General features: G+C 38.0%; 1 protein-coding gene and 1 pseudogene across 4 annotated transcripts in view; both read left to right on the top strand.

Moving 5' to 3' along the window:
* The window catches only part of MTMR10 (myotubularin related protein 10), a 52,392-nt gene that overhangs the window by 18,605 nt on the left and 8,721 nt on the right, over positions 1–25,066 (top strand). For all 4 annotated transcript variants that reach the window (XM_032259948.1, XM_032259946.1, XM_032259947.1 and 1 more), the window contains 8 exons: positions 6,367–6,457; positions 12,993–13,191; positions 14,960–15,047; positions 15,131–15,219; positions 18,257–18,387; positions 19,815–19,884; positions 21,055–21,125; positions 24,527–24,696. In XM_032259948.1, the coding sequence (XP_032115839.1) occupies positions 6,367–6,457; positions 12,993–13,191; positions 14,960–15,047; positions 15,131–15,219; positions 18,257–18,387; positions 19,815–19,884; positions 21,055–21,125; positions 24,527–24,696 (909 nt within the window). The remainder of the gene's footprint in view (positions 1–6,366; positions 6,458–12,992; positions 13,192–14,959; positions 15,048–15,130; positions 15,220–18,256; positions 18,388–19,814; positions 19,885–21,054; positions 21,126–24,526; positions 24,697–25,066) is intronic.
* On the top strand, positions 17,105–17,196 carry LOC116537822 (annotated as a pseudogene).

Raw genomic sequence — 25,066 nt, 5'->3', positions numbered from 1 at the left:
AATACCGTTAAATTTTATGACGTTCTGGGTCCTGCACTACATTTTCTGATTTCAGTTCTGTATGGCAGTTTTCATTTCTCAATTGCTCAGATGTTTTTTAGAAGAAGTTATTAGATACCTTCTTAAGTAAAGTCAAAGACAAGAATATTAATAGAATTATTTCCTTGGATTATTTTATGGCTGTTTTAAAGTATTCTATATAATTTTTAATCAGCTTCTAAAATGTTAAAGACTCACATGTGGAAATTAGCATTTTTTTTTTTTTTTACATTAAGGTCATTAGTTATCAGTTTCTTTCTTGGTTAAAAAGGTTGAAAAGTTGGCAGTATACTGTAATTAAGGTTTGTTTAGGCTTTTAATTCAGTACTGCAGAACTTTAAAAGCCTAAACAAACCTTAATTATAGTATATTACTACTGGAAAGTCTGTTACTCTTTATTTGCTGCAGCACAGACTAGAACAGGAGCAGCATATTAGGTCTACCAGTTTTACTCTTCTGGCCAAGCAAAACATGGAATCAAAGAAGAGGAACTTTTTTGGCTTTGATTCATACTTTAGAAGTAGGGTGATAAAACATCTGGAAGGCCGGGGAAAAATAAGGGAGTTAAAAAGCTACCAGCTTTGAGTTGCCCGTGTTGAAGTGTCACTCAAGTCAATTCATAATATTCCTTTAAACCACTAATAATTATTAGGCCTTTCCTGTAACTATATACTTAGCTAAACCTTACATAAGGTAAGTCTAGCTTATCAGTTGACTCTGTTCTAGTCTGTGCTGCAGCAATGCAGAGTAACAGACTTTCCAGTAGGAAGCCTGCTTGTGTGTATTGAGAGTAGAGCAACAGGATCTCGGTAGAACAGGAAGTGGCTTTCTCTCAGAATGGAGGCAGCCTTTGCACCACTAAGCAATGAGTGCCTTTGTTTTCCATGGTCAGTCAACTGACTGCAGTATATTTTCTGTTGATATCAAAATAAGGCTGTCAAAAATATTGTAAGGCAGCCGTCTTCATATACTCGGTGAAGAGGTGGTAGATTTGTTTTTAGAATGAGAACCAACAGTTTCTTTACGGGAATGCAAGCAGGAGATGAATATCTGAAAATACGTCTGAAAATATGTAACTGTCTAGCATAGTAGAGTGGTTGTAGGCTCCTCTATGGGTAAAAGTTTTCAAATAGTATGTACAGCCATCTCTCAGCATGCTGCGTTATCGAAAAATCATCTCGATAACTCTTAAATCTTCTTTCACCTGTTCGATTGTGCTTTTTAAGTTTTGGCATTTTACTAATTTAACATGGCTATTCTTACATAGAAGGACTTCAAATTCATTATGTATTAGACTGTACATAAAATATTTTAGACAAATTACTTCCTCAAGCTTATTTATGCTTGTAATTTAATTGATTAAAGCATCAAAGACCTGCTTATGAAAACCAGATGTGTAGCATCTCAAGATTCGGTATATCACAAAACTTGTTAGATTGAGTTAGGACACCATATTCTTAAAGAAATTGATAGAATTGGCCTAATCTCTTTCAGAAAGTTTAATTCTCTCTCTTTTACTGTATTTTTAAGTTGACACTATTTTAATGAGTAGAAATGATAATTATTTGGTAGTTCTTGAGCTGTCTGTTGTACTTGTTGGTCATTTTTGATGTTGAGGCAGTGTGCCAAATTTTGCAAGTTTAAAGGATAAGATGCAGTTTCTTGCCGTAGAGAACTTAAATCTAGTGAAGAAGAGAAAGCATGAAAAAAATGAAAAGTAATAGTACAAAGTGGCTGCATAAAAGTTGTTTCTACACAATTGATTTCCAGATGAACAGAGCATAATAAGTGCTGTGGAAATTCAGCATATCCCGTGTGTTGTGCTGCTGATTCATGGAGAGGGCCTCGCTAAACCGTCTGCACGAAACAGCCTAGTCCCTCATGTGTCCTTTTCTAAGACCAAGTGTCAGACAAAAATCTTTTCCCCAGTATTCTAAAAGATAAAAAGCATGTGGCTCTTTGTCTTTTGTATAGTCATGGGGGTTGCAGGGCAGGGGAGGGTACAGAATAAACAGATGCAATGAGAATATAGAATTTTGTTTTTGTTTTCTGATTTACACGTTTCAAACACATGGTTAAGTTGTATGTGGCTACCGAATCTTGATGACTTTGTGAATTAAAAACAAAAATTCTGGCGTATTCTTTTATTTCAAGCAAAAATTTTTCCTCTAAAATTTGGTAGCAGTTAGGAAGTTATGGCTTATTTTTACTTCCTGGAAGCTTTGAAATACTGTTTTCTCTGGAGAATGCTTTGATATTTTATCAGTTGCTTTAAAATGACCAAATGCATTTTTGAAGTTCTCTGGTGGGTAAACCATTGATTAATTTTGAAATACTTAATACATTTATATTTTTGTTGTGAAAAATGAAATTTGAAAATACTAAATTGGTTCACATTTTGTTAAATGCTCTAAAACCTTCTGATTGTCTTGTTGACATTGTCTCATTTGTATTACGACAAAATTAGATTGCTTTGTGCACTAGTACTCACTTATACTCATCCTCGTTATCCTTGAGCTGTCACAGGAAAATAGTGATACTTGGGAAAGGTCTATATAAAGAAAGAAGGAATTTGGTGATGCAGAATTGGACAGCTAACCTCATAGCAACTTTAAGCCACTTTTTTTTTTTTTTTTTTTTTTGCAGAACCTTTGCTCAAAACTGAAGGATAAAAAAAAGTTTTTAATGATTTATCTATATACCTGTCTATGTAGATAAATATGTAGATACATCATGACAAGTGAAATATATGCCCTTTGTCTCCACTGTGTCCTCTGATTAGTTCGTTGTGAACCACTTGTTCAGGCATACTTTATAGAAGTGAATTCCATTCATCTAATTAAAGAACAAGTTGGCCTTCTAATTGTCATTTTTGACTTGAATCTGATACTTATTTTTTGGTGGCTTTCAGGCCACAGAAATAAAGGAAACCACTTTTGTTTGCAAATGAGATAGAACTTAATGAGGTTTGAGTGTTTCCTGGATTTGGGCTTCTTTGGTACTATACCCCAGGTGGTCTTAGAAACCATCTACTGTGGCTACTTCTGGCTTCTGTCCAGAGAAGATTATCAGCTTTGGTTAAAAGTTGATTTAAAAGTAGTTTACTCTTTTTCTCCAAAAAAATATTTACTGTAATTTAATGTCTTTAATACCAACATTTTCTTCATTTCCCATGGTAGCTAGAACAAATGAACTATTTCAGATCTTTCAAAAACTCTTAGGATGGAATGTAGGAATCTGGACTTAGGTTTTTAAAATAGTGTGTATGAAAAAGTACAAAGAATGGGGCCCTGGCTTTCCTTCTCTTCTAAGAGTGTTCCACAGTAACAGCCTGAAGACAATCCAAGTGCACAAGTTTGTATGTGCCTTAGTGTGTGTACCCAAAGAGACCCCTTACTTAGGTCATATGAACATAAGTTATACACCTGCAATTGACTACTGAAAAACTAAATAAATTTAGTTCAAGTTCTGCCACCCCCCAAAAAATAAGTCAGTAATTAAACTGACTTGCAGTTTTATAACATTTTTATAGACTTCTTTCAATGTAGATGCTATTAGACATACTCATTTGTTTCCTAACCTAATGTGATGTTGTGCTGTTTTTAAGGGGCTTTTGAAAAATACGCTGTGTTGCATTTTGCCTTGAAAATAGGCTTTGTTTCTTTTTTGCCTCATGGCCACAAAAAAAAAAGTCCATAATCAATCATCTGTGAATTTCTTTTCTGTAAACAGAGCATGTGACTGCTTTCTAATTGTTTTAGAGAATGTGATAGACATTATTATTATTGGCTTGGAGCATTTTCGTTAATATATTGGTAATTACTTTTGTCAGCTAGTATTAGTGTAGCCACTGTTGGTCACAGAGCAGCTTTAGAAAGCTACTGAAATGATGCTACAAAATACAAATATCTTCAGGGCTTTACTCAAGTCTGTGTAGAGAGGTCTTTATTGGTCTCCTACTCTACTTTTTAACCTGCTTCCCTCTTCTCTCACTATAACACTTCATATTCCCCTTCCCTGCTCTATTTTTTTTCTCCTTTAGCATTCATAGTTATCTAACTTTCTGTATTTTTTCTCCTTCATCTTGTTTAGTGTCTGTCTTCCCACTAGAGTGTAAGCTTCCTGAGGATAGGGATTAGTGTCTGTTTTGTTCACTGAATCTCCAGGGCTTAGAACATTGTAGGTACTCAGTAAATATTTGTTAAATGAATGAGAAATGTGGCATTTACCCTGAAGGAATGGACCTTAATAGTAGAAGTATAAAGAACCACCTATGTCCTGCTTTTCATCCGCATCATAACTATTATGTGAATACCTTGGAAATAAAGCAACATAAGCACAACTAACTAAAGAGACACTTTATATTGAAACTGTTGTTGTAGGTTTCTGGAATTAATACTCTGAAATTGGCTCCTTCTAGGAAGGCTTGTGAAGAGAGTAGTGTTGAACAGACATGAAAATTTCTTAGCATAGTTGGCTAAAAGGAGTAGGACTTGCCAGGCAAAGAGTGTGACAGAGGAGATGGCTGGGGGCTAAGTCAGACAGAATGTGTACAAACCTGTTTTTCTCTGACCTGAGATAACTGAGAGAATATTGGGAAGGTAACACTTGTCTGATGAGGAGAGCCAGTTTTGTGAAGAATCAAGAATGAGGAGATTTAATTTGTTACGCAAATGTCTGAGAACCACAGCAGATTATTAAGAGAGCAAACTTATTAGTCAAAATTACATCATTAGTAGGTAATTCTTAAGTGCTGTGGATTTCTAGAATGTGGGGAAGCCCACAGAGGTGCCATAAGGTGAGTATGGCCTAAGGACATGGCTATGGCAGTGTAGCAGAATGCACAGATGTGAAGTGTCTGGAGAAGAGTGCAGCAAAGCTAAACGGTGCCCAAAGGAACAGGAAGTGAAGAGAACTTTTTCAAGGTATAGATTTCAGTAGTTTTGCTGTTAGAATGCTTTATGGAAAACTGTTGAAAAGATTAGGAATGGGAATGTAGATAACCAGCTCCTAAATTTTCCAGGTGGGACCATCATAGAAAGCTCTCCTGTAGGTATTAAGAAGTCAAGATACCACCTGAGTTTCAAGAAGCAGGTTTTTTTTTTTCTTTTTGGTCAAAACGAATGACAAATTCTGTCCTCTTGTTTGTATATTTTAACTTAGTGAGACAGAAAACATCTATTCTATAGAAGACTTTTAAATTGTAGTTTAAACAAGCTGACACATGCTTACTGGTTAATGGAATGTACATTAACCCCCACCCCAAACACCACTAATTTGCCCTGAACTAACGATTAACTTTTCTTACTTCCTCACTGTCAAGAGTATACCATTCTGGCTTAACACTTTACCTTCTAAATGATAGTTAATCTTTTAAAGTAAGATTTTCTGCTGTGTTCTTGCATATGTCTTAAATTTCTCCTTTCATCTTTGCTCACTGAAGAGTGTTTTCTCCCATGTTCTGGTCCAGGGTTTATAAGCCTAGAGCACCATCCTTCGTTCTATCTAGCAGCAGTTGAGAATAATAACAGCCATATTTCCATATATGGAGCTCCTCCGAAGGCCTAGCGAGCATTAAGCTTATTAATTCTTACCACAGCCTAGGTATTACTTTGTTTTACAAGTGAGCAAACTGAGGCTAGGAGGGAGGAATTGACTTCACACATGTTATATAGCAAGTGCTTGATAGAGCTGGGATTCAGGCCCCCGCTGATCTGTTTGACTCTGAAGCCCGCATGTTTTCCACCATAGGGAACACAGCCCCAGACCTAAGAATGCTTAAACACAGTTTTGTGTATGATTTGTTTTTATTTTTTATGAACGGCTTTGAGCAACCCTTGAATTTTTGGAGTTTCTTGCTAATTTTAATTTTTTGTAAATATGTTTCTCTATTTAGATTTTTTAATCCATGGGGTGTAAACTTCAGTGTCTTATGCCTTATATTAATCCTTTATAGTCCACCAAAAATGAAACTTTTTTCTTCCTTTTTTGTAGTGAATATGTTGTCACTGTCTTTTTGGAGAATTCTTCTTTAGTTTCAGGTTTTCTTTATTGGACTAAAATTACTTTCCAATTAAAATTCAACTCAGCAAATACTTACTGAATACTTGCCATGTGCTAACTAAAGATAAACAATGTCTTGGGGGCACAACAGTGAATGAGATACCTGGCCTTAAGGAGCAATTTTATATTCTAGGTCAACAGAAAACCATGTAAATAGTATCTATCACTGCCCCAAGATGATGCTCCCAGTACCCAAGGCCTTATTGTACATTTCATTTAATTAAGTGTGTTAAAAACAAATTCTAAATGTAGAATTTTTCCTAGGTATGCCTTGCAATAGCTCATTATTCCCAGCCAACAGACCTCCAGCTACTCTTTGCATTTGAATATATTGGGAAAAAATACCACAATTCAGGTAAATATAAAAATATTAAATATTGTGACTAATTTTACATGTATAAATTTTACTCTTTTGTTTACCAGAAGCCTCGAAGTACATGAGCTTTAATGATTGTAGAATTACTAGCCTCATACCTTAGAGAAGTAAGCACTATATGCTAAAAGAGCCAGTAGTTTGTCAGATTATTTCTTGACAGGTTACCAGGAAGAACCTGTAATGCTGTGAATACGAGCTTATGAGTTATGGCGTATATTTAACCTCCAGTCATTTGCTTGTATTTTGTGATGAAGAATATATAACCTGCCCTTTTTAATTGATGGATTGAGTTAAAGTAATCTTACCTTTTAAGAAAGCTGGCAGAAAACTAAAATATATATTAAAAGCATAATATTTTCTGGCAAGGTGTGATTTCATAAAAAGTTAAAGTGGTTAAAAACTTTTCATGGACTTCATTAAGATTCTCAAAATACTGAGTTTCTATTTCTGAATAATATTGATGAAACGAAATTGAGCATTTTTCCAAGGACAGGTATATTCTAGGCAGTTTTTGTGAAAGTAAATAGTTTTGTCTATGTATCTTAACAGTCATGACACGATGAAGGAAGATTCCAGATGATCATACAATTTTGTACATTCTGTTTCTATACAAATGTAATTTTAATAAACCATTTTTAAAAATCTCTTAAAAGGGTAGAGAAAAACAAAGAGCCGTGTCTCCTGTTAGCCCCCTTGTCAGTTAGTGACTACATGTCAATTAACTGAGTGAAGCATGTGTTCTTTTACTGTTTAAGTAAGAAAAATAGATCAGCTGTGTATTTATAATGAAAAATCCATTCACCCAGCATGGTCTGGGCCATACAAATAAATTATTAATTGTACTGACATTTTCTATTTTGTACCATAAAACATATGGTAGTAATTTAAATAACTGGTATAATAAAAGTATATTCCAGCAAAACTGTAACTATATTGTAAACACATTAAAATGTATCAGTGTATGTATCTGAGGATGCATGTGTATAAGTAAATTTTCTGTACCTTAAAAGATACTTACCTTGCTCTTAAGCACTAAGAGGACCAAAGGGGGAAAAAAAAAGAAACATAACACTGTAGAGATAATATATGAAAATCATGCTTTGCAGAACAGCTTTTATCGTTTGGTATTATATTTATAGAAATTGTATAGCAAAAGTATTTGTAACTTTTCTTTTCAAGAGGTACATAATTGTAACTTAGGCTTAAGCAATACAGTCTTTTTAAAGTTTATTTCTTAATAGTAAATAAATTCACTTACTGTCTGAAAATAAAGTATAGTAGATTCTGCACTGTTAGTCAGGTAAACACTCCTTGGGATCATTATCAGGCTGTAGAACAGGGATCAAGGTTATCTTCACTAAGATCCTTACCTAGAGTTGCAATAGTTATAGCAGTGATTCTTTCTGCTTAAATTTTTATGATACAGACTAGTTCTTCATGCTGCTATTTTTTTCCAATAGAAATGATTGATTCCAGTGTATAGATCCATAACTTCTACAGTAACGTAGTGACTTGGGCTCAGCAAAGACAGTAAACTTTGTTATACAATTGGTAACCTGATGCCTGCTTCGTGGCAGTGCCTCCTGTGGAAATGCTTTCCATATTTTTCTTTGTTCATTCCTTGTGGGCATCTCTGGTTTATAGTACTGAAGTTTATCCACCCATAGGTCTTCTGCTACTGGAATTTTAAAATTTACTTCATTTAGTTTCTTTGTTTCTTCTCATATAGCTTTTTGATAAAATTTGATGATTAATACTTTAAATAGGGATACTTTTTTATATTACATCTTTCAGACTCCTCCTTTGACAAGTACTTCATAAACATAACACTGGCCATAGTTTTGTTAAGATTCCTCATAGGGTAACATCCTTTAATATCCTTCCATGCTGTTACAGAAGCATAAATACTGCATCTTTAAGATCAAAAGGAGCCTGAAAGTTCCACACACTGCAGTCAAAATTCATTAATTTGTGAGTGAAAGATGTCCACTCTCCCACTCTTGAACTTCTGGATGACATCTTGATTCATTGGCTGGATTAAAGAAGTCCTTTTTGCAGGCAGGTAGGTGACAAAGCTGTTTCCACAAATAAGATCCAAAGTTGGAGGAGCTCCCTTGCAATGATCTAAGAGAACTATATTTTAGCTGGCCTTAGTCAGTCAGGTTTTCATTCATACTCAGCATCCCATGAGTAAAAGCCACCTCTGAAAGGTCCTGCAGTCATTCCAATACTTCAGTAAGATGTGTAGCGCCCACACTTTGGTGTTTCACTATGCACAAATATCCCAGGACAAGAACAGTGATTCTGTTTTTTCTCTTCTAATTTTAAAGAAACCATGAGGACTCTCATCAGTCAGATTATTATTGGGCAAATAATGTCAAAAAAAGTACAGATTCAGCCAGGCACAGTGGCTCACGCCTGTAATCTCAGCACTTTGGCAGGCTGAGATAGGCGGATCACCTGATGTCAGGAGTTCAAGACCAGACCGACCAACATGGAGAAACCCCACCTCTACTAAAAACACAAAATTAGCTGGGTGTGGTGGTGCACACCAGTAATCCCAGCTACTCAGGAGACAGGCAGGAGAATCGCTTGAACCCAGGAGGTGGAAGTTGTGGTGAGCTGAGATTGGACCATTGCTCTCCAGCCTGGGCAACAAGAGCAAAACGTCATCTTAAAAAAAAAAAAAAAAAAAAAAAAAAAGTACAGATTCATCTTTCTTACATAATTGATAAAATATCAGATTATGCTTCTGGACTAAAAATATTGAAAGCTTCATGAAGTTATCTGTAGCCTTAGTGTCAGCAACTCTGCTTCATGACAGACATCCTGCTTACAGATGCTGTGATGTAATCTGAAGTTGTAACGAAATTTCACATCAGTGTACAATGTACATTGTAATTGTACATTTTCAGTGAAATGTAATTAACATAGATCTTGGTTTTAGATTTTCCTTAAAATGCTTATTTGAAAAACACGAGGTACACAATCCATTTGAAACAGTACAGGAATTTTTTAAGTTTGTTGCTTGTCAGTTCTTGCAAGATTCTCAGTATAGCTATAAATGATTGTCTCTTAAATATTGGTGGTTCCAACCAGCTACATACATCAGGATCACTGGAGGAGCCTTTAGAAATACAGCCATGTTGGCTTCAGCACAGGTTAGAATCTTCCAGTTAAGAACCACTTTGTTGACTCACGCTTTTGAACTTATTAATAATCCCAGTCCTCTTTTTACCTTATTCTTTTATGACTTCCAATAGCTGCAATATCATCAGAGTGATAGGCTTTCTCTTCATATGTTGACGACTTGTATTTTCTGTTGCTTGAAGCCTTTCTAAATACCAATTAGGCCAATTTAGTGGAAATTCTCTAAAGTAACCTCACCAGTATAGGATTACACTTTTGTAATTTATCACAGAAGGTAGCCAAGGTCAGGAGCATATAATATCTATTTGACTCTTGATCTGCTGAGGAGCTGTGTCATAAAACCTCAGGCAGGTGGCAGTCAGCAGAGCCAGGTCTGCCTCACATGACCCACCTTATCACTGTGTTGGTTCAACTTTTCATAGTGATCCTCTCATAGAGCAGGCCACTGCTATCAGGTTTTTTGAACTTTGGAAAGCATTCGAGCTCCTGGACTATAAAACCAGATTGAGTATACATTACACACACTGCAGCCCAAAACACTAAAAAGTATTCAGTGCTAGACTCAGTCACCAAACTGTTTTATGTAACCCTTAGCATTTTGAGTGCGTTCTTTATAGTTCTTTTTTGGTGGTGGTGTTTTTATTGTGTGGCTAGTTCCTCTGGTTCAGTGTTGAATAGCAGTAACATTAGCAGGCATCATTTCAGTTCCTGCATTTAATGAGGATGCTGTTAGCTATTACTTTTTGATAAACACCCTCTCTCTGGTTAAGGAAATTTCCTTTTATTCCAAATTTGCTAACGTTGGTTTTTTGTTTTTTGTTTGTTTCTTTCTTTTTTTTTTGTAATCAGGTATCTAACTCATGTTTTTCTGCACTTACTAAGCTGTATAGTTGTTTTCCTCTTTAGTCATATGATGAATTAGATTGTCTAATACTGAATAGCTTCCCATGTTTTGGTACACTGGAGCACTGTATAGATTGAGCTTTGCCCAAAAATTCCATGTAGGTTTTGTGTTCTGAAGAGATCACAGCTCCTAAGTCCTCCTCACAGACACGCTTTTTAGTTGTGTTAATCCAGAGAAAGCACTGAGATGGAGTGGGACTCTAGGATATGGGCTTAGAATTAGCATTTTAATTTTTAATGAGCTTTGTTAGAATCACTGGATAATTCTGATACCATTTAGCAGAGTCCAAGTTCCTAACATGATACGTAAGCCCCTCCATAATCTGGAGCAGCACTGTCCAGTGATGGAAGTAGGGCAGCCACTGGCCACATGTAGCTGTTATGCACTTGAAATGTGGCTAGTGCAACTGAGGGATTGAATTTTTAATTTTATTTTTCATTTCAGCTTAAATTTAAATGGGCATGTGTGACTGCAAGTTATTTTTCAGGGAAGCACAGGCCTAGAGCCTAGGCCCTGTTTAATCTCCCAGCCTCTTTTCCGCCGCCTCTTGAATCCCTAATGCACTAGCTATATTTAGTTACTTCATGTCAAACAGTTATACCATGTTTTTTACGTTCTTCTCTGTCTAGCATGCTTACCTCCTCCTCACCAGCTACCTGGCAACTTCTGACATTTTCCTTAGAACTCTCTTTAGATGTGGTCAAGTCGTGAAGCTTTTCCTGCCCCAGCCTCTCTCCGGTGAGAGCTAGGGGCCTTCTTTTCTGCATTCTCATTGCACTCAGACATCTGGTACGCTGATTATTGCACTTCTTAGTGCTTTCAAGATAGAGTTAAAATCACACTCATCTTTTTGTTCTGAGGCATAAGCTCATGGGGAGTTCTCAGAAAATACCTGTCTTGTACCAGGAGTTAATCAATAATCAATAGGAATGGACATGACAGGTTCATGGGACAGTGGAGGGTATTGCATGGCTGCAAAGGAGAATGGGAAATGAAGATCAGATAGGTTATGTGAGGGATCTTTAAGGCCTAGAAAAGCCATTTTGGTTTACTTAATTCAGTTGAAAAATGAGCGTGATTGAAAGTTTAAGGCAGGGGACTAGCATCATGAATGCATCTTTTTAAGGAAGTGTGTCTTGTTACGGTAAGCTGCTGCCTGGTTTAAATGCAGCAGAACATCCCATTGGGAATGCCAGCTGGGAGACTTGCCATAATTGCAACCTGCAACAGAAAGACCCTGGGCTAGAATGGGTTGTGCCATCTGTCACCAGATATTGCCAAGATAGATCTGGCTGGGTGGTGGGACAGCTTCTTTCTCAGTAATCACTTCATAGGCACTCTTGAGGCTGTGGGCATACACCTAGAAGATAGCATTACTTCTCTCTCAGAGAAGGCTTCTTAACTAAAGAAATGCAGGTCTCTAGGCCTGCCCTGCTGTAATCTCCATGTGGGAACAGCACTTTAGCAAAGCACAAGAAACCTTATGAGCTTTTCAAAGGAAAGTCAAGTAGATACAGAAAACCAAGAATTTTCTAATGAGCACATAGAAAAGAGTAGGTAGGTGAGAAGTTGGTATTAGAAAAATTAAAGATTTGAAGGGCTTGAGAACATAGATGATTGTTGGATATTTCATTTTTCCAAGCAAAATATATGGAGAAAATCAAATGACATGGATTTACCCCACAGTTAGTGGCAGGCAGATGAGGAAGGGTTAGGAATAATTTCTATTAGAATGATAGGGATAGAAGACAATTAAAAATTAACAAGAAAATGAGAGGAAACACAGGCAGCAGCCATTCTTCATTCTTGGAGAAAGTGGTCAGTAAAAGGAAGGAAGAAAAATGTATAGCATAGTAGCTAGAGTGGTCCAGCGTGATCAGATCAAAGTCTTCTCAATATCATGTTGACTGACCTGTTTATGTTTGAAGGCAAAGGAGATAGAGCCAGTATAAAGAGAGAAAAATCAAAGCTGTTTAAAGAGTTGGGAAAGAGCTGGATAAAGACAAGACTAAATGAGATATTTTTAGGCCGGGCACAGTGGTTCATGCCTGTAATCCCAGCACTTTGGGAGGTCGAGGTGGGTGGATCACCTGAGGTAGGAGTTAGAGACCAGCATGGCTAACATGGTGAAACCCCATCTCTAAATACAAAAATTAGTATTAGTCCCAGCTACTCAGAAGGCTGAGACAGGAGAATAGCTTGAAACCAGGAGGAGGAGGCTGCACTGAGCCACGATCATGCCACTGCACTCCAGCCTGGGCAACACAACGAGACTCCGTCTCAAAAAAAAAAAAAAAGTTATTTTTAGATGGAAAGAGCAAGATGGTTCATGGAGAGACTTGGAAGGTGAACCAGGTTAGAGACAGCACATCAGAGTATACATGTGACAGGAGGCTCAGAGGAGAGGGAATGCTGAGGGAAAATGTGACTTAAAATTCATAATATTGCTTTTTCCTATAGCCAACAAAATTAATGGAATTCCCTCAGGAGATGGAGGAGGAGGAGGAGGAGGAGGAGAAGGTAATGGAGGTGGTGTTGACAGCAGCCAGAAAACTCCACTCTTTGAAATTTACTCGGATTGGGACAGAGAAATCAAGAGGACGGCTGCTTCTGGGTGGAGAGTTTGTTCTATTAACGAAGGTTACATGATATCCACTTGGTAAGCCCAATTTTAGCAATGTTACGGAAAGCTGGAAGTCACTTTCCTATGAAGAATAATCAAACTCTGTTGTCATTGATGACTTTCTAGTTGTGGTTAATGGAATATTTCTTTTTAATAATGTTTTAATATTTTATTTTAAAGATCAGGGCTTCTTAATATAAATTATAGTATCCCTTAAAAATAAGTTGATAGTGATTCCTTACTGTCATCAGTGATCTCGTCAGTGTTTATTGCATTGTATCTTGTAACTGGTTTTTTACAGTTGGTTTGTTCAGATTAGAATCTAAAGTCTTCACATTGAATTTTTTTAATATGTCCCTTAGGCCTTTTAACTACAGCCGTCTCCTCCCGCCTCTTGTTTACCTACTATCTGTTGACAAACCAGGTCATTTGTTCCCTGGAATTTTCCACATTGAAGATGTCACTGGTTTTATCCCTATGCTGTCCCTTAATGTGTTCCTCTGTCTCTAGTATTTCCTTTCAGATGTTAGCAACAGAGGCTTAATTGGATTCAGGCTCAGTGCTTTTGGCAAGAGTGTTTCATTAGGTGGTGCTTTGTTCTCCTGTGGGGTCACATTCCATCTCAGGCTGGCTGGCTGTGTCTCTCTCATTGTATAATGCTGACCGACCGGTGGGCTTACAGGCTGTCAACCTGATCCATCCAGTAAAAGTTCCCCTTTTATATCATGGTTTTAATTCCCAAAAATAGTTTGGCCTTGGGGGGGAGGATCATTGCCCAGATCTGTTATTTCACTAAGGATTGAGATTGTTCACCTTCTTTCATCTTTCTGCTTTTATCGAACTGTTCTCTCACCAGCTCTTTAGTGCCCTGTAACACAGTTCATACAAGAAAAGCAATATAAATATCTACATTTTCTCCTTTACTTAACAGTTTTCTGAATAGTGGGCTGGTTCCCTAGGGAATCTTCCAAAAGTGACTAGGAATTTGTTTTTTTAATTTGTTTAATGTCATTTAGTTATTATGTATTTTCTGGAATGCCTCATTTCAAGGTCATTGAAGACCTCATTAGTTTATGCAAATAAGCAGTTTTTTAGAAGAAAGAAAAACACTACTCTGTTATTACTAGTTAATCCAGTACCAGGAACTTCTTGTACAGTTCTAGAAAGGTTCTTTGCAGCATGTCGCTTGTGTCTTCTGCTTCCCCTGGAATTTAAGCTTCATGGCCAGCACACTCTGGTGTATGTACTGAGAAACATGTGACGGGCTGCCCAGCCACGTCGCGGGAAGAAGGAAGATGTCTTAAAGTGCAGTGAGCTTGCCCACTGGTAATTGTTGTCTAATCAGTGTCATGGAGTCTGACTGTGCCTTTTAGGGATGAGGAAAGGTGGAAGAGGGACTTAAGAAGAGGAGAGTTAAAGCTTATGGTAGATTTATGGGGTTTTCTTTTGTTTCCCTGGCATCTTCTTAAACCGTAGCCTGTCAGGAGAACAAAGGTGGATATATTTTTCAGCTAACACAGACATGTTTGATTAATAGTCATTCTGTAAAATATTTATAATACCTTCTTTGGAATTTTGTCATGCTGTAAATTTCAATTTTTAAGAATTGACCATATTGCACATTTTAGATTAAGATGTCTAAGATTGTCACTGCCCCCCATGGTGCCTACCATGTGGCTACTAGTGTGATATACATTATATGGGGATAAATGTGCTTAAATATTTATGGGGTCTTCAGGAACACATTATTCCTGCTTTTAGCACAGGACTCGTGTATAATGTTGGTTTTTTTTTTTCCCTCCAGCCTTCCAGAATACTTTGTAGTACCAAGTTCTTTAGCAGACCAAGATCTAAAGATCTTTTCCCATTCTTTTGTTGGGAGAAGGATGCCAGTAAGTGATTTCTGTTGGATTTTATGAATGCTGACACCCACTAGTTTCTACACAGTGAAGTAAGGACTCTGCCTCTTCCCTAGCTCTGGTGCTGGAGCCACGCTAACGGCAGTGCTCTCGTGCGAATGGCCCTCGTCAAAGACGCGCTGCAGCAGAGGAAGATTGACCAGAGGTAATCAAGAAATGGTCTTCACTTTAGATAGTTTTACTTGTCATGTATAAGTACAGTGAGTTGCCTACTAATTAAAAATAGTTAGCAAAACGCGTAGTCTTTTAATTAGTTAGCACCATGTTTTGTATAAGAATTGCCATTTTCTCCACATCCTCTCCAGCATCTGTTGTCTCCATATTTTTTAATGATCGCCATTCTAACTGGTGTGAGATGGTATCTCAGTGTAGTTTTGATTTGCATTTCTCCAATGACCAGTGATGATGAGCAGTTGGGGAAGGATAGCATGGGGAGAAATGCCAGATATAGGTGATGGGGAGGAAGGCAGCAAATCACACTGCCATGTGTATACCTATGCAGCAATCTTGCATGTTCTTCACATGTACTCCCAAAACTAAAATGCAATTTTAAAAAGTCTCCAATCTAAAAAAAAAAAAAAGAATTGCCATTTTGAAAAGAATGTGATTATATGAAAATTAACCGACAATGGAGTTACACTAAATGTAATTTAATTGGGTGCTGTCATCTTGCGATAACGTTTCCTATAACATACTTTCAAAGTGCAGTGATAGCCAGTTGAGATACTTAAGGAAAAATCAAACTTTTCTTGTATTTTGTTGTGTCTTATTTAGATCTACACATTTGCAATAGCTAGAACAGTGGCTTTAATTAGCCACCACAGACTAGTCTGGGATCCTCTGCTGTGGTCATCAGTAACCTCCATGTTGTTAAAGCAGGAGGCCTTTCTCAGTTGTGCTCAGAGCAGTGGGGAGTACTATTGGTCAGTCTCTCCCTAAAGCTGCCTACGCCCTCAGCCTCTGCCCCTCTCCATGCTCCCAAAGCTCCTGTTCCTCGCTGGCACTCTGTGCCTTCTGCAGACCCATACTTTTCTCTCCAGACATTACACAGATTCTAAGGCCACTTCTTCCTCATGTTCTGTATTCCGTTCCTAAAGAAGTTCCCCCAAGAATATGGCTTTAGTGGCCAACGCATTTATATCTTCAGTCTAACTTGACTTCTACATGGAGGTCTCAAAGGCCCTTTAAACTTACTGTGTCTAAAACCAAACTCAAGGATGTGGCCTCCATGCCCTCCCCCAGCCTGCTCTCAGAAACCAAAGGGTCATCCTGGATGCCTTCTTTCTTTCTTTCTCTTCCCCATCTCTAGTTCCTCCTCAGATTTTGTCACTTCACTTTTCAGACACCTTATAAACCCATGTGCTTCCACCCAGCTCCATCTCTGCCTGTGTGTTACAAGTGCCATCATTTCCTCCTCCCACCTGGACTTTCCCTGGTGTTTTCAACCTCCTGACATTGTCCAGTGCACTTCCCCTCTGGACTCCTTCTTTGCGCTCATCTGGGAACGCTCTCCACACTTACCCACTTGGAGTCACTTGTTCTTTTTTTTTTTTTGAGACAGAGAGCAGTCACCCATGCTAGAGTGCGGTGGTATGATCTCACCTCCTGGGTTTAAGTGATTCTCATGCCTTAGCCTCCTGAGTAGCTGGGATTACAGGTGCCCACCACTACATCTGGCTGTTTTTTATATATTTAGTAGAGACAGTGTTTCACCATGTTAGTCAGGCTGGTCTTGAACTTCTGACCTCAGGTGATCCACCTCAGCCTTCCAAAGTGCTAGGATTACAGGAATGAGCCACCCTGTCCAGCTCACTCACTCATCCTTTACATCTCAGTTTAAGCATCACTTCCTTAAGAGCTTTGCATTGCTTCTCTATTCATTAGGTTTCAGCTTTCGTACCATCTTCACAAGGCAGCCTTTTTGACCGTGTGACCTAAAGTAGTCTGTAATCCCATGATTAATTACATCATCCGTGTCATTCACCACAGCCCATTTATTTTATTGTTATTATCTACCCCACCACCACCAAGAACATCAACTAAAATTGGAGTGATACAGAGAAGATTGGCATGGCCCTTGCACAAAGATGACATGCAGATTCATGAAGCATCACATATTTTAATGAAATGAGAGCATATTCATGTTGATTAGTTGATTTTTAAAGATTAGTTTATCAAGAAATGTACAGTGTACATTTGTACATTAAATTCCATACACGTGTACATTCAATTCCATAAAGGTGCATAGAACAAATCCAAAAAGATTTATGTCAAAATTTTAGAATTGAGTGATTTTATCTTTTTAAGGTGTTTTTAAACATTCCACACTCATTTATATTACTTTATTCTGGAAGAAAAATACCTCTTTGTTTTTGTTTGTTTGTTTGTTTGTTTTAGTGGTGTGGAAGTTACCCCTTGAATATAGATGGGAATGCCAGTTTTCTGGCTATTGCCTTTGAAAACATCTAGAGACCCCCTGGCACACATTTACAGCAGCTCATTCTCTCCTAAGAATAGAGGAAGGGTGGGAGGAATTTGGGGGAATGTCTGTGCTTGCAGTTCATCCCGCAGCAAATCATTAGGACTGGAGATAGGTGCTTTGCATTCTCTAGAGCTGGAGAATGTGAGTCTGCTTTGCCATCCTTCTGTCTACATCACGTGGAAAGATGTGAGAGTGAAGGGTCTCCTCAATCTAAATGCCACGCCGCCCACTCAGCAGTGTTCCTGTTTCCTGGGCAAGTGTTCCAATGGATGCGCTTATTTTCTCCCATCAGAAATAAGGGAATGATCGAATTCATTCTGTCCACTGCACATGGGGGTGGGGTGATGTGAATGGCAGCATTCTGCCGTAGTCAAAACCAGATTCATGTGCGAAGTTGGATGATAAGAGGGAAACAAAGTTTACTTGTCTTCCTCTCAATTTCGCTCTCAGTTTCACCAGGATACAGAAAAGTCATGCAAAGAAACCTGATGGGAATAGTCTCTAAAATTAAAAAATAAGCAATGGTTCTGTCTTAAAAAGAAAAAAAAAAAAAAGTGAACTCCGTGAAGACAGAGACCTTACCGGTCTCATTCCTCTCTCTATCCCCAGCTGTTAGAATAATGCCCTGGCCTATAGTGAGTGTTAAATAAATACATGCTAAGTGAATGAGGAATGACTAAAGGATTTTTGTCTTTATTAGGATTTGTAATGCAATAACTAAAAGTCACCCACAGAGAAGTGATGTTTACAAGTCAGATTTGGATAAGACCTTGCCTAATATTCAAGAAGTACAGGCAGCATTTGTAAAACTGAAGCAGCTATGCGTTAATGGTAATTTCATTTTTATTTCATATATGTAATGAACACAGGATAACAGAATTGTATGAGATGTCATGAAAAGTGATGTTCCTTTAAATATATAGGAATAGATATATTTAAGAAGTCTATGGGAGTATTTGTATGAATTATTTATTATTGTATGAGAACTTCAGAACCTCCTAGGGAATTAAGTTTAAATTACTTTTTGTTTTAGAAAGGGAAAAATGAATGTATTAAATTTCCTTCAAATCATGAAAGGTACAGTAGAATACTTTTATAAAAGCATTTGCTGAGTATAACCTTACAGACAAACTTATTAAGATTTTAATGCATATGGTTATACTTTGAGATAGGTGAGTGGACATGGGTATCAAACAGCTGTGTTGTATCTATAGCCTCGAGTTCTGATGTATCTGAGCAAACATCAGGTGGCTTCAGTGTGTCCTGGGTGATGAGTCACATGACAGTATCTTTGGTGTAATGTGGGTCTTCCTTGAGAGAGCCTCTAAGTCACAAGGGAGTTGGCAAAGGCAGCCTTGCAGCAAATCTTGAGCAATGAGTGAGCACTTCCCTGGGGGAGGGCCTTGCAGGGGCGGGGCAAGGGCAAGTTGTTGAAAAAACTAGTGTGCAGTCTGGGCAGGGAATTGAAGGTGCCTATCATCATGCAGTGCTCATCCCTCAGGCCACATGAGCCATGCAGAAAGGCAGCACTGGCAGCAGGGCAGGGGCAGGGAAGCAGGAAGGCAAGGTTTGCAGGGAGGAAGCCAAGGGCTAGGGCCTGGACACCTGACCTCACAGGTCAGGAGGGCCAGGATCAAGGCATGGGCTGAGCAGGGAAGGGTGGAATTCTTAGTTTTTGGGAGTCAGAGTTGGTTGGACTTTACAAGATTTTTCTGAAAGAGCGAGAGAGACGATGATGGAGCCCCAGGGGAATGCATTGTTTTGTTTTGTTATAGAATTGTAAATGTCTTTTTTTTTTTTTTTTTTTTGAGACAGAGTCTCACCCTGTCACAGGCTAGAGTGCAGTGGTGTGATCTTGGCTCACTGTAACCTCCACCTCCTGGGTTCAAGCCATTGTCCTGCCTCAGCCTCCGAAGTGGCTAGGACTACAGGCGCCTGCCACCACGCCCATCTAATTTTTGTACTTTTAGTAGAGACAGGGTTTCACCATGTTGGCCAGGATGGTCTCCATCTCTTGATTTGGTGATCTGCCTGCCTCGGCCTCCCAAAGTGCTGGGATTACAGGCATGAGCCACTGCACCCGGCCCAGAATTGTAATGTCGTCTTAAATGCTTATTTCATGTTATTAAAGTGAAAATGCATGATATTTACTTAAAGCCAGCTTTTAAATATTAGAAACTGATGTATTGCTTAACTCTGATAGAGATCATATAAAATAAAATTAAAAAGTAAAAATGTATGCGTATAATGTATTACAGAGCCTTTTGAAGAAACTGAAGAGAAATGGTTATCTTCACTGGAAAATACTCGATGGTTAGAATACGTAAGGTTTGTACCAGTTCTTTACTTTCTTTTCCTTTAACTTTTTATTTTGAGATAATTACAGACTCACTGGAGGTACAAAAACAGCACAGAGAGCCATGTACTTACTCTTCATTCAGCTTCCCCCAGTGGTAACAGCATCTCATAACTAGAATACAGCATTCAAACCAGGAAGCTGACATCGATTGACACACTGGATAGATCTTACTCACCAGTTCATACACGCTCTCATATGTCTGCACACACTTAACAGAGCTATGCGATTTCATCACGTGTAGATTCACGTAACCACCACCACAGGGAGGTACAGAACTGTTTCGTGGCAAGGCTCCCCTGTGCTAGCCCTCTGATAGGTGCACCCCTATCCCCATCTGTGTCTGTTCGGTACCACTAATCTCAATCTCTATAGTTTTTGTCATAAGTCAACCCCTTCCTTTTTATAAAAGGTTAATGAATTTCCCTGATATAAAAATTACAAAATGGGGCTGGGCATGGTGGCTCATGCCTGTAATTCCAGCACTTTGGGAGGCTGGGGCGGGTGGATCACCTGAGGTCAGGAGTTCAAGACCAGCCTGGCCAACATGGTGAAACCTTGTCTCTACTGAAAGTAAAAAAAAAATTAGCTAGGCATGGTGACCTGTGCCTGTGTAGTCCCAGTTACTCAGGAGGCTGAGGCAGGAGGATCACTTGAGGCCAGGAATTCAGGGTTACAATAAGCTATGATAATGGCATTGCACTCTAGTGTGGGTGACAAAATGAGATTTTGTCTTTTAAAAAGAAAAAAAAATTACAAAATGGACTATTTGGAGGAATCATAAAAATACTAAAGAAACTTTACAGTTACATGAAAGCTACCTGCATTCAGTAGAAAGCAGCCAATTCTCTCTTGTGATGCTGAGCAGCAGCAGGGAGCCACAGCTGCCAGTCAGCCACACATTTTCAGTTCAGGATATTTTCAGCTTACAATGGATTCATCAGGACTTAAGTCATGATAAGTTAAGACATAGTCATGATAAACCCATTGAGTCATTATGGATCATGACTCATGAGAACATCATGAGTCAAAGAGTGTCGGTAAAGTGAGAGAAATTAGATTTGCTTGACTTCAAGTACTTTACGTATGTATTTGTAGTGGAAATTTGATTGTTAACACTATTTTTTCTTTTCTCTCTGCAGGGCATTCCTTAAGCATTCAGCAGAACTTGTATACATGCTGGAAAGCAAACATCTCTCTGTAGTCCTACAAGGTAACTAAAGTAACTCCTGAAAGCACCATGACCACCATGCCAGCCAACTGTGGTTTCCTGCTTGTCCCATTCAAGTTTTAGCTATCTCTTATTTACTACAGTACCAGCAAATACGTTACAGATTTTGCACATCATTTGAGTAAAACAGTGGCACGGGCTGGGCACAGTGGCTCAAGCCTGTAATTCCAGCACTTTGGGAGGCTGAGGTGGGTGGATCACTTGAGGTCAGAAGTTCAAGATCAGCCTGGCCAATAAGGTGAAACCGTGTCTCTACTGAAAATACAAAAATTAGCCAGGCGTGGGGGTGTGCACTTGTAGTCTCAGCTACTTGGGAGGCTGAGGCAGGAGAATCACTGGAACCTCGGAGGCAGAGGTTGCAGCGAGCAGAGATCACACCGCTGCACTCCAGCCTAGGCAACACAAGGAGACTGTCTGAAAAAAAAATAAATAAATAAAACCAGTGGCACAAGGACTGAAAATAGAAGAATAGAAGGGAGTCCAGGTTTTACCCTTTATTAAATTATCCTTTCTATTTTATGGGAAGGGTGGGTCCCATCCTTTATTGGATTAATACTTAGTGATAATTTTGACAGGGCATTTTCTCTAATTTTGCTGTCTTTCTAATTCACACAAATTTGTTTTAGTTTAAATACCTTCTGGCTCATGCTAAATTATGACTGTAAGGGAATAGTTTGATATTAAGAAATAGACTGAACTGAATAGCTAGTAATGTAATATTTGGTAGGAATAAACAGCAACATAAAAAAATTACAGTTAAGCAAAGGATAATATTAAATAACTTTATAGCTAATAAAATTTCTAAGTTTGCAGATAGACTGAAAACTACCTTCTGATAATACAGTAGGCCCTTTTTATCCATGGGTTTCCCATCTGTTGTCAACCAACTCAGGATTGAAAATATTGGGGGGAAAAATTTCAGCCATACTGAACATGAATAGACTTTTTTTCCTTGTCATTATTCCCTAAATAGTACAGTATAACAACTATTTTCATAGCATTTACATTGTATTAGGTATTATAAGTGATCTAGAGGTGATTTAAAGTATACAGGAGGATGTGCATAGGTTCTGTGCAAATACTACATCATTTTATATCTGGGACTTAAGTATTCGTGGATCTTGGTATCCAAAGGAGGTCCTGGAATGAGTTCCTCATGGATACTGAGGACAACTGTATATTCATGTAGCATAGTGGATGAATACAAAATGTTGCTTAAACTTGAATAAGCACTTTTTTTTCTGAAACCTAGTTTTCACTCTTGTCACCTAGGCTGGAGTGCAGTGGCACAGTCTTGGCTCACTGCAACCTTCACCTCCTGGGTTCAAGTGATTCTCCTGCTTCAGCCTCCCAAGTAGCTGTAATTACAAGCATGCAGTGCCATGCCTGGCTAATTTTTGTGTTTTTAGTAGAGACAGGCATTTCACCCGTGTTGGCCAAGCTGGTCTCAAACTCCTGACCTTAGGTGATCTCCCTCAGCCTCCCTAAGAGCTCAGTGGCATGAGCCACTGCATCCAGCCAAGATTGCAAAAGTACTTTTAACAACTGTCAAACTTAATTGACTTTGATGAGGCAAAAATCTTTAAAACTTTTAGGAAAAAAATAAAATAGTAATGTGTCATATAAAGTAATCCTGAACTGATGCAGCCAGAGTGTGTGTTTAAGTCAGAAATGCACGCAGAGCCTAATGGTCACAATCTGTCTCTCATCCAGGGGGTCTTCTCATCATATTGGAAAACCCTATTTATCCCCCAGTTCTCCATGCATTTGTAATACAAAAGGCCTCAGAAGTAATACTGAACCTTCATTTTACCAACATTTTTATATTAAACAGTTAAAATTTAAATACTATAAAATTCACTCATTTTTGAATTTGTAATTCAATAATTGTTAGTAAATATACAGAGTCTAGTTTTAGAAATTTTTCATCACCCCAGAAAGGCCTGTGTCCCAGCTCCAGGCAGTCACTAATCTTTCTGTCTGTAGATTTTCCTTTTCTCAGCATTTCATATAAATGGAATCATACAATTTGTGGTCTTTTGCCTCTGGCTTCTTTCATTCAGTATACATGTTTTTGAGGTTCGTTCATGTAGTATGTATCAGCAATCTGTTCCTTTTTATTCCTGAATTGTATTCCATTATTTAAATGCATTTTGCTTACCCATTGACCTGTTGATTGGCATTTGGGTTGTTTCTTCTTCGTGGCTGTTATGAATTATGCTGCTCCATTTATTTAGATTTTTCATTTTATCAGCATTGTTTTATTGTGCAAGTCTTATGCTTATTTTGTTAAATCTCTTAATATTACTGTGAATATAATTATTAATTTCATTTTCAGGTTTATAGTGTGCTCAGATTGTTGTGTATCGAATTTCTGTGACCTTACGGGCCTCATTTATTAGTTCTAGTTGTTATTTTGTGGATTTCATAGGAGTTTTTACATATAAGATCATATTGTCTGCAAATACAGTTTTTACCTTTTTCTTTCTGATCTGGATGCCTTTTATTTTCTTTTTCTTGCCTAATTGCTCTGGCTAGATTCTCCAGGACAATCAGATGGAGATGTGTAGAGAACAGACATCCTTGTTGTCTTCCTGATCTTAGGGAGAAAGTATCCAGTCTTTCACCAATGAGAATAACATTAATTGTGGTTTTTTTGTGGATGTCTCTGATCAGTTTAAAGAAGTTCCCTTTTATTCCTAAACAGGAATGAATGTAGAATTTTACTACATCTGATAAGATGATCGTGTTAGTTTTGTTCTTTATTACTGTGGTGTGTTACTATGACTGACAAATGTTAAACCAACTTTGCATTCCTGGATAACTTGGTTTACTCATATTTTTATTGATTTTTACATCTGTAATCAACAAGGATATTGGTCAGTAGGTTTCTTCTGATTTCCCTGGCTTTGATAATTCCGACCTCGTTGAAAAGGACAACTGTAAAAGACAGGAGGGAATTGTTGGCCACAGCTTCAGGTGGTAGTGAATGGTCCCACTTTCCCCATTCACTTCTCCGTATTGCTGTGTGGAGTTGTCAGTAGAAAGATTACCTTATACTTAATACCTTGACAAAAGAGCAGTAGAGTGGAGTCTAGAAGGATCTTCTACCAGAAATCATTCAAATGTAAAAAGTGTGACTGATGAGCCTTTATTATCTGACAAATATCCATTAAAAAAGACCATCTTCTATTAAGTGCTAATTTAGTTTATCTACAAGTCTGTAATATTTTAGAGTTGCTGGAATCCAGTAAAATTTCCTTATATAGATTATCTGGAAGGCAGCCTAAGTGTGCAGAACACTAAATTATCTAGTTTACCTTTCCTTCCCTTTCTCTCAGCATTTTGTATGTTGTAATCGTCGTCTTTGCATTTATTGACAGAGGAGGAAGGAAGAGACTTGAGCTGTTTAGTCGCTTCTCTTGTTCAGGTGATGCTGGATCCCTATTTTAGGACAATTGTTGGATTTCAGAGTCTGATACAGAAGGAGTGGGTCATGGCAGGATATCAATTCCTAGACAGATGCAACCATTTGAAGAGATCAGAGAAAGAGGTAACAAAATCTTCATGCCTTTTTATCAGTCTTTAAAAGATGGAAGGAGCTTTTAAAAAATATTGTATTTCATACAGCTTAGCGTCCTTAGTCCAAAGCTAGCTAATGGATTAGAGTTCAAATTGATGTATGTATTATAAAGATTCTTGTAACTATGAGGGTGAAGTTTTTTAAAGTTGTCTATTGAATTTGTCTTAGTGGAAAAGTACTGAAAAAATTCTGAATAAAATCCTGTAAAACAGATAACAAGCACATTAGCTATTTGGAAAAATCACTTTTGGAATATCACATTTTCTTAAAATGGGATACACAGGTTATGATGGAAAGTTTGAGAGGGCCACTTTTGTAACAGCTGTGGGGTTAGTGGTTG

The sequence above is a fragment of the Sapajus apella genome, unplaced genomic scaffold (genome assembly GCF_009761245.1).
Source record: "Sapajus apella isolate SASKATOON/1434 unplaced genomic scaffold, GSC_monkey_1.0 scaffold113, whole genome shotgun sequence".
Taxonomy (NCBI): Eukaryota; Metazoa; Chordata; class Mammalia; order Primates; family Cebidae; genus Sapajus; species Sapajus apella.
The sequence above is the reverse complement of the archived record's forward strand: the minus strand, read 5'-3'. Positions and strand labels throughout refer to the sequence as shown.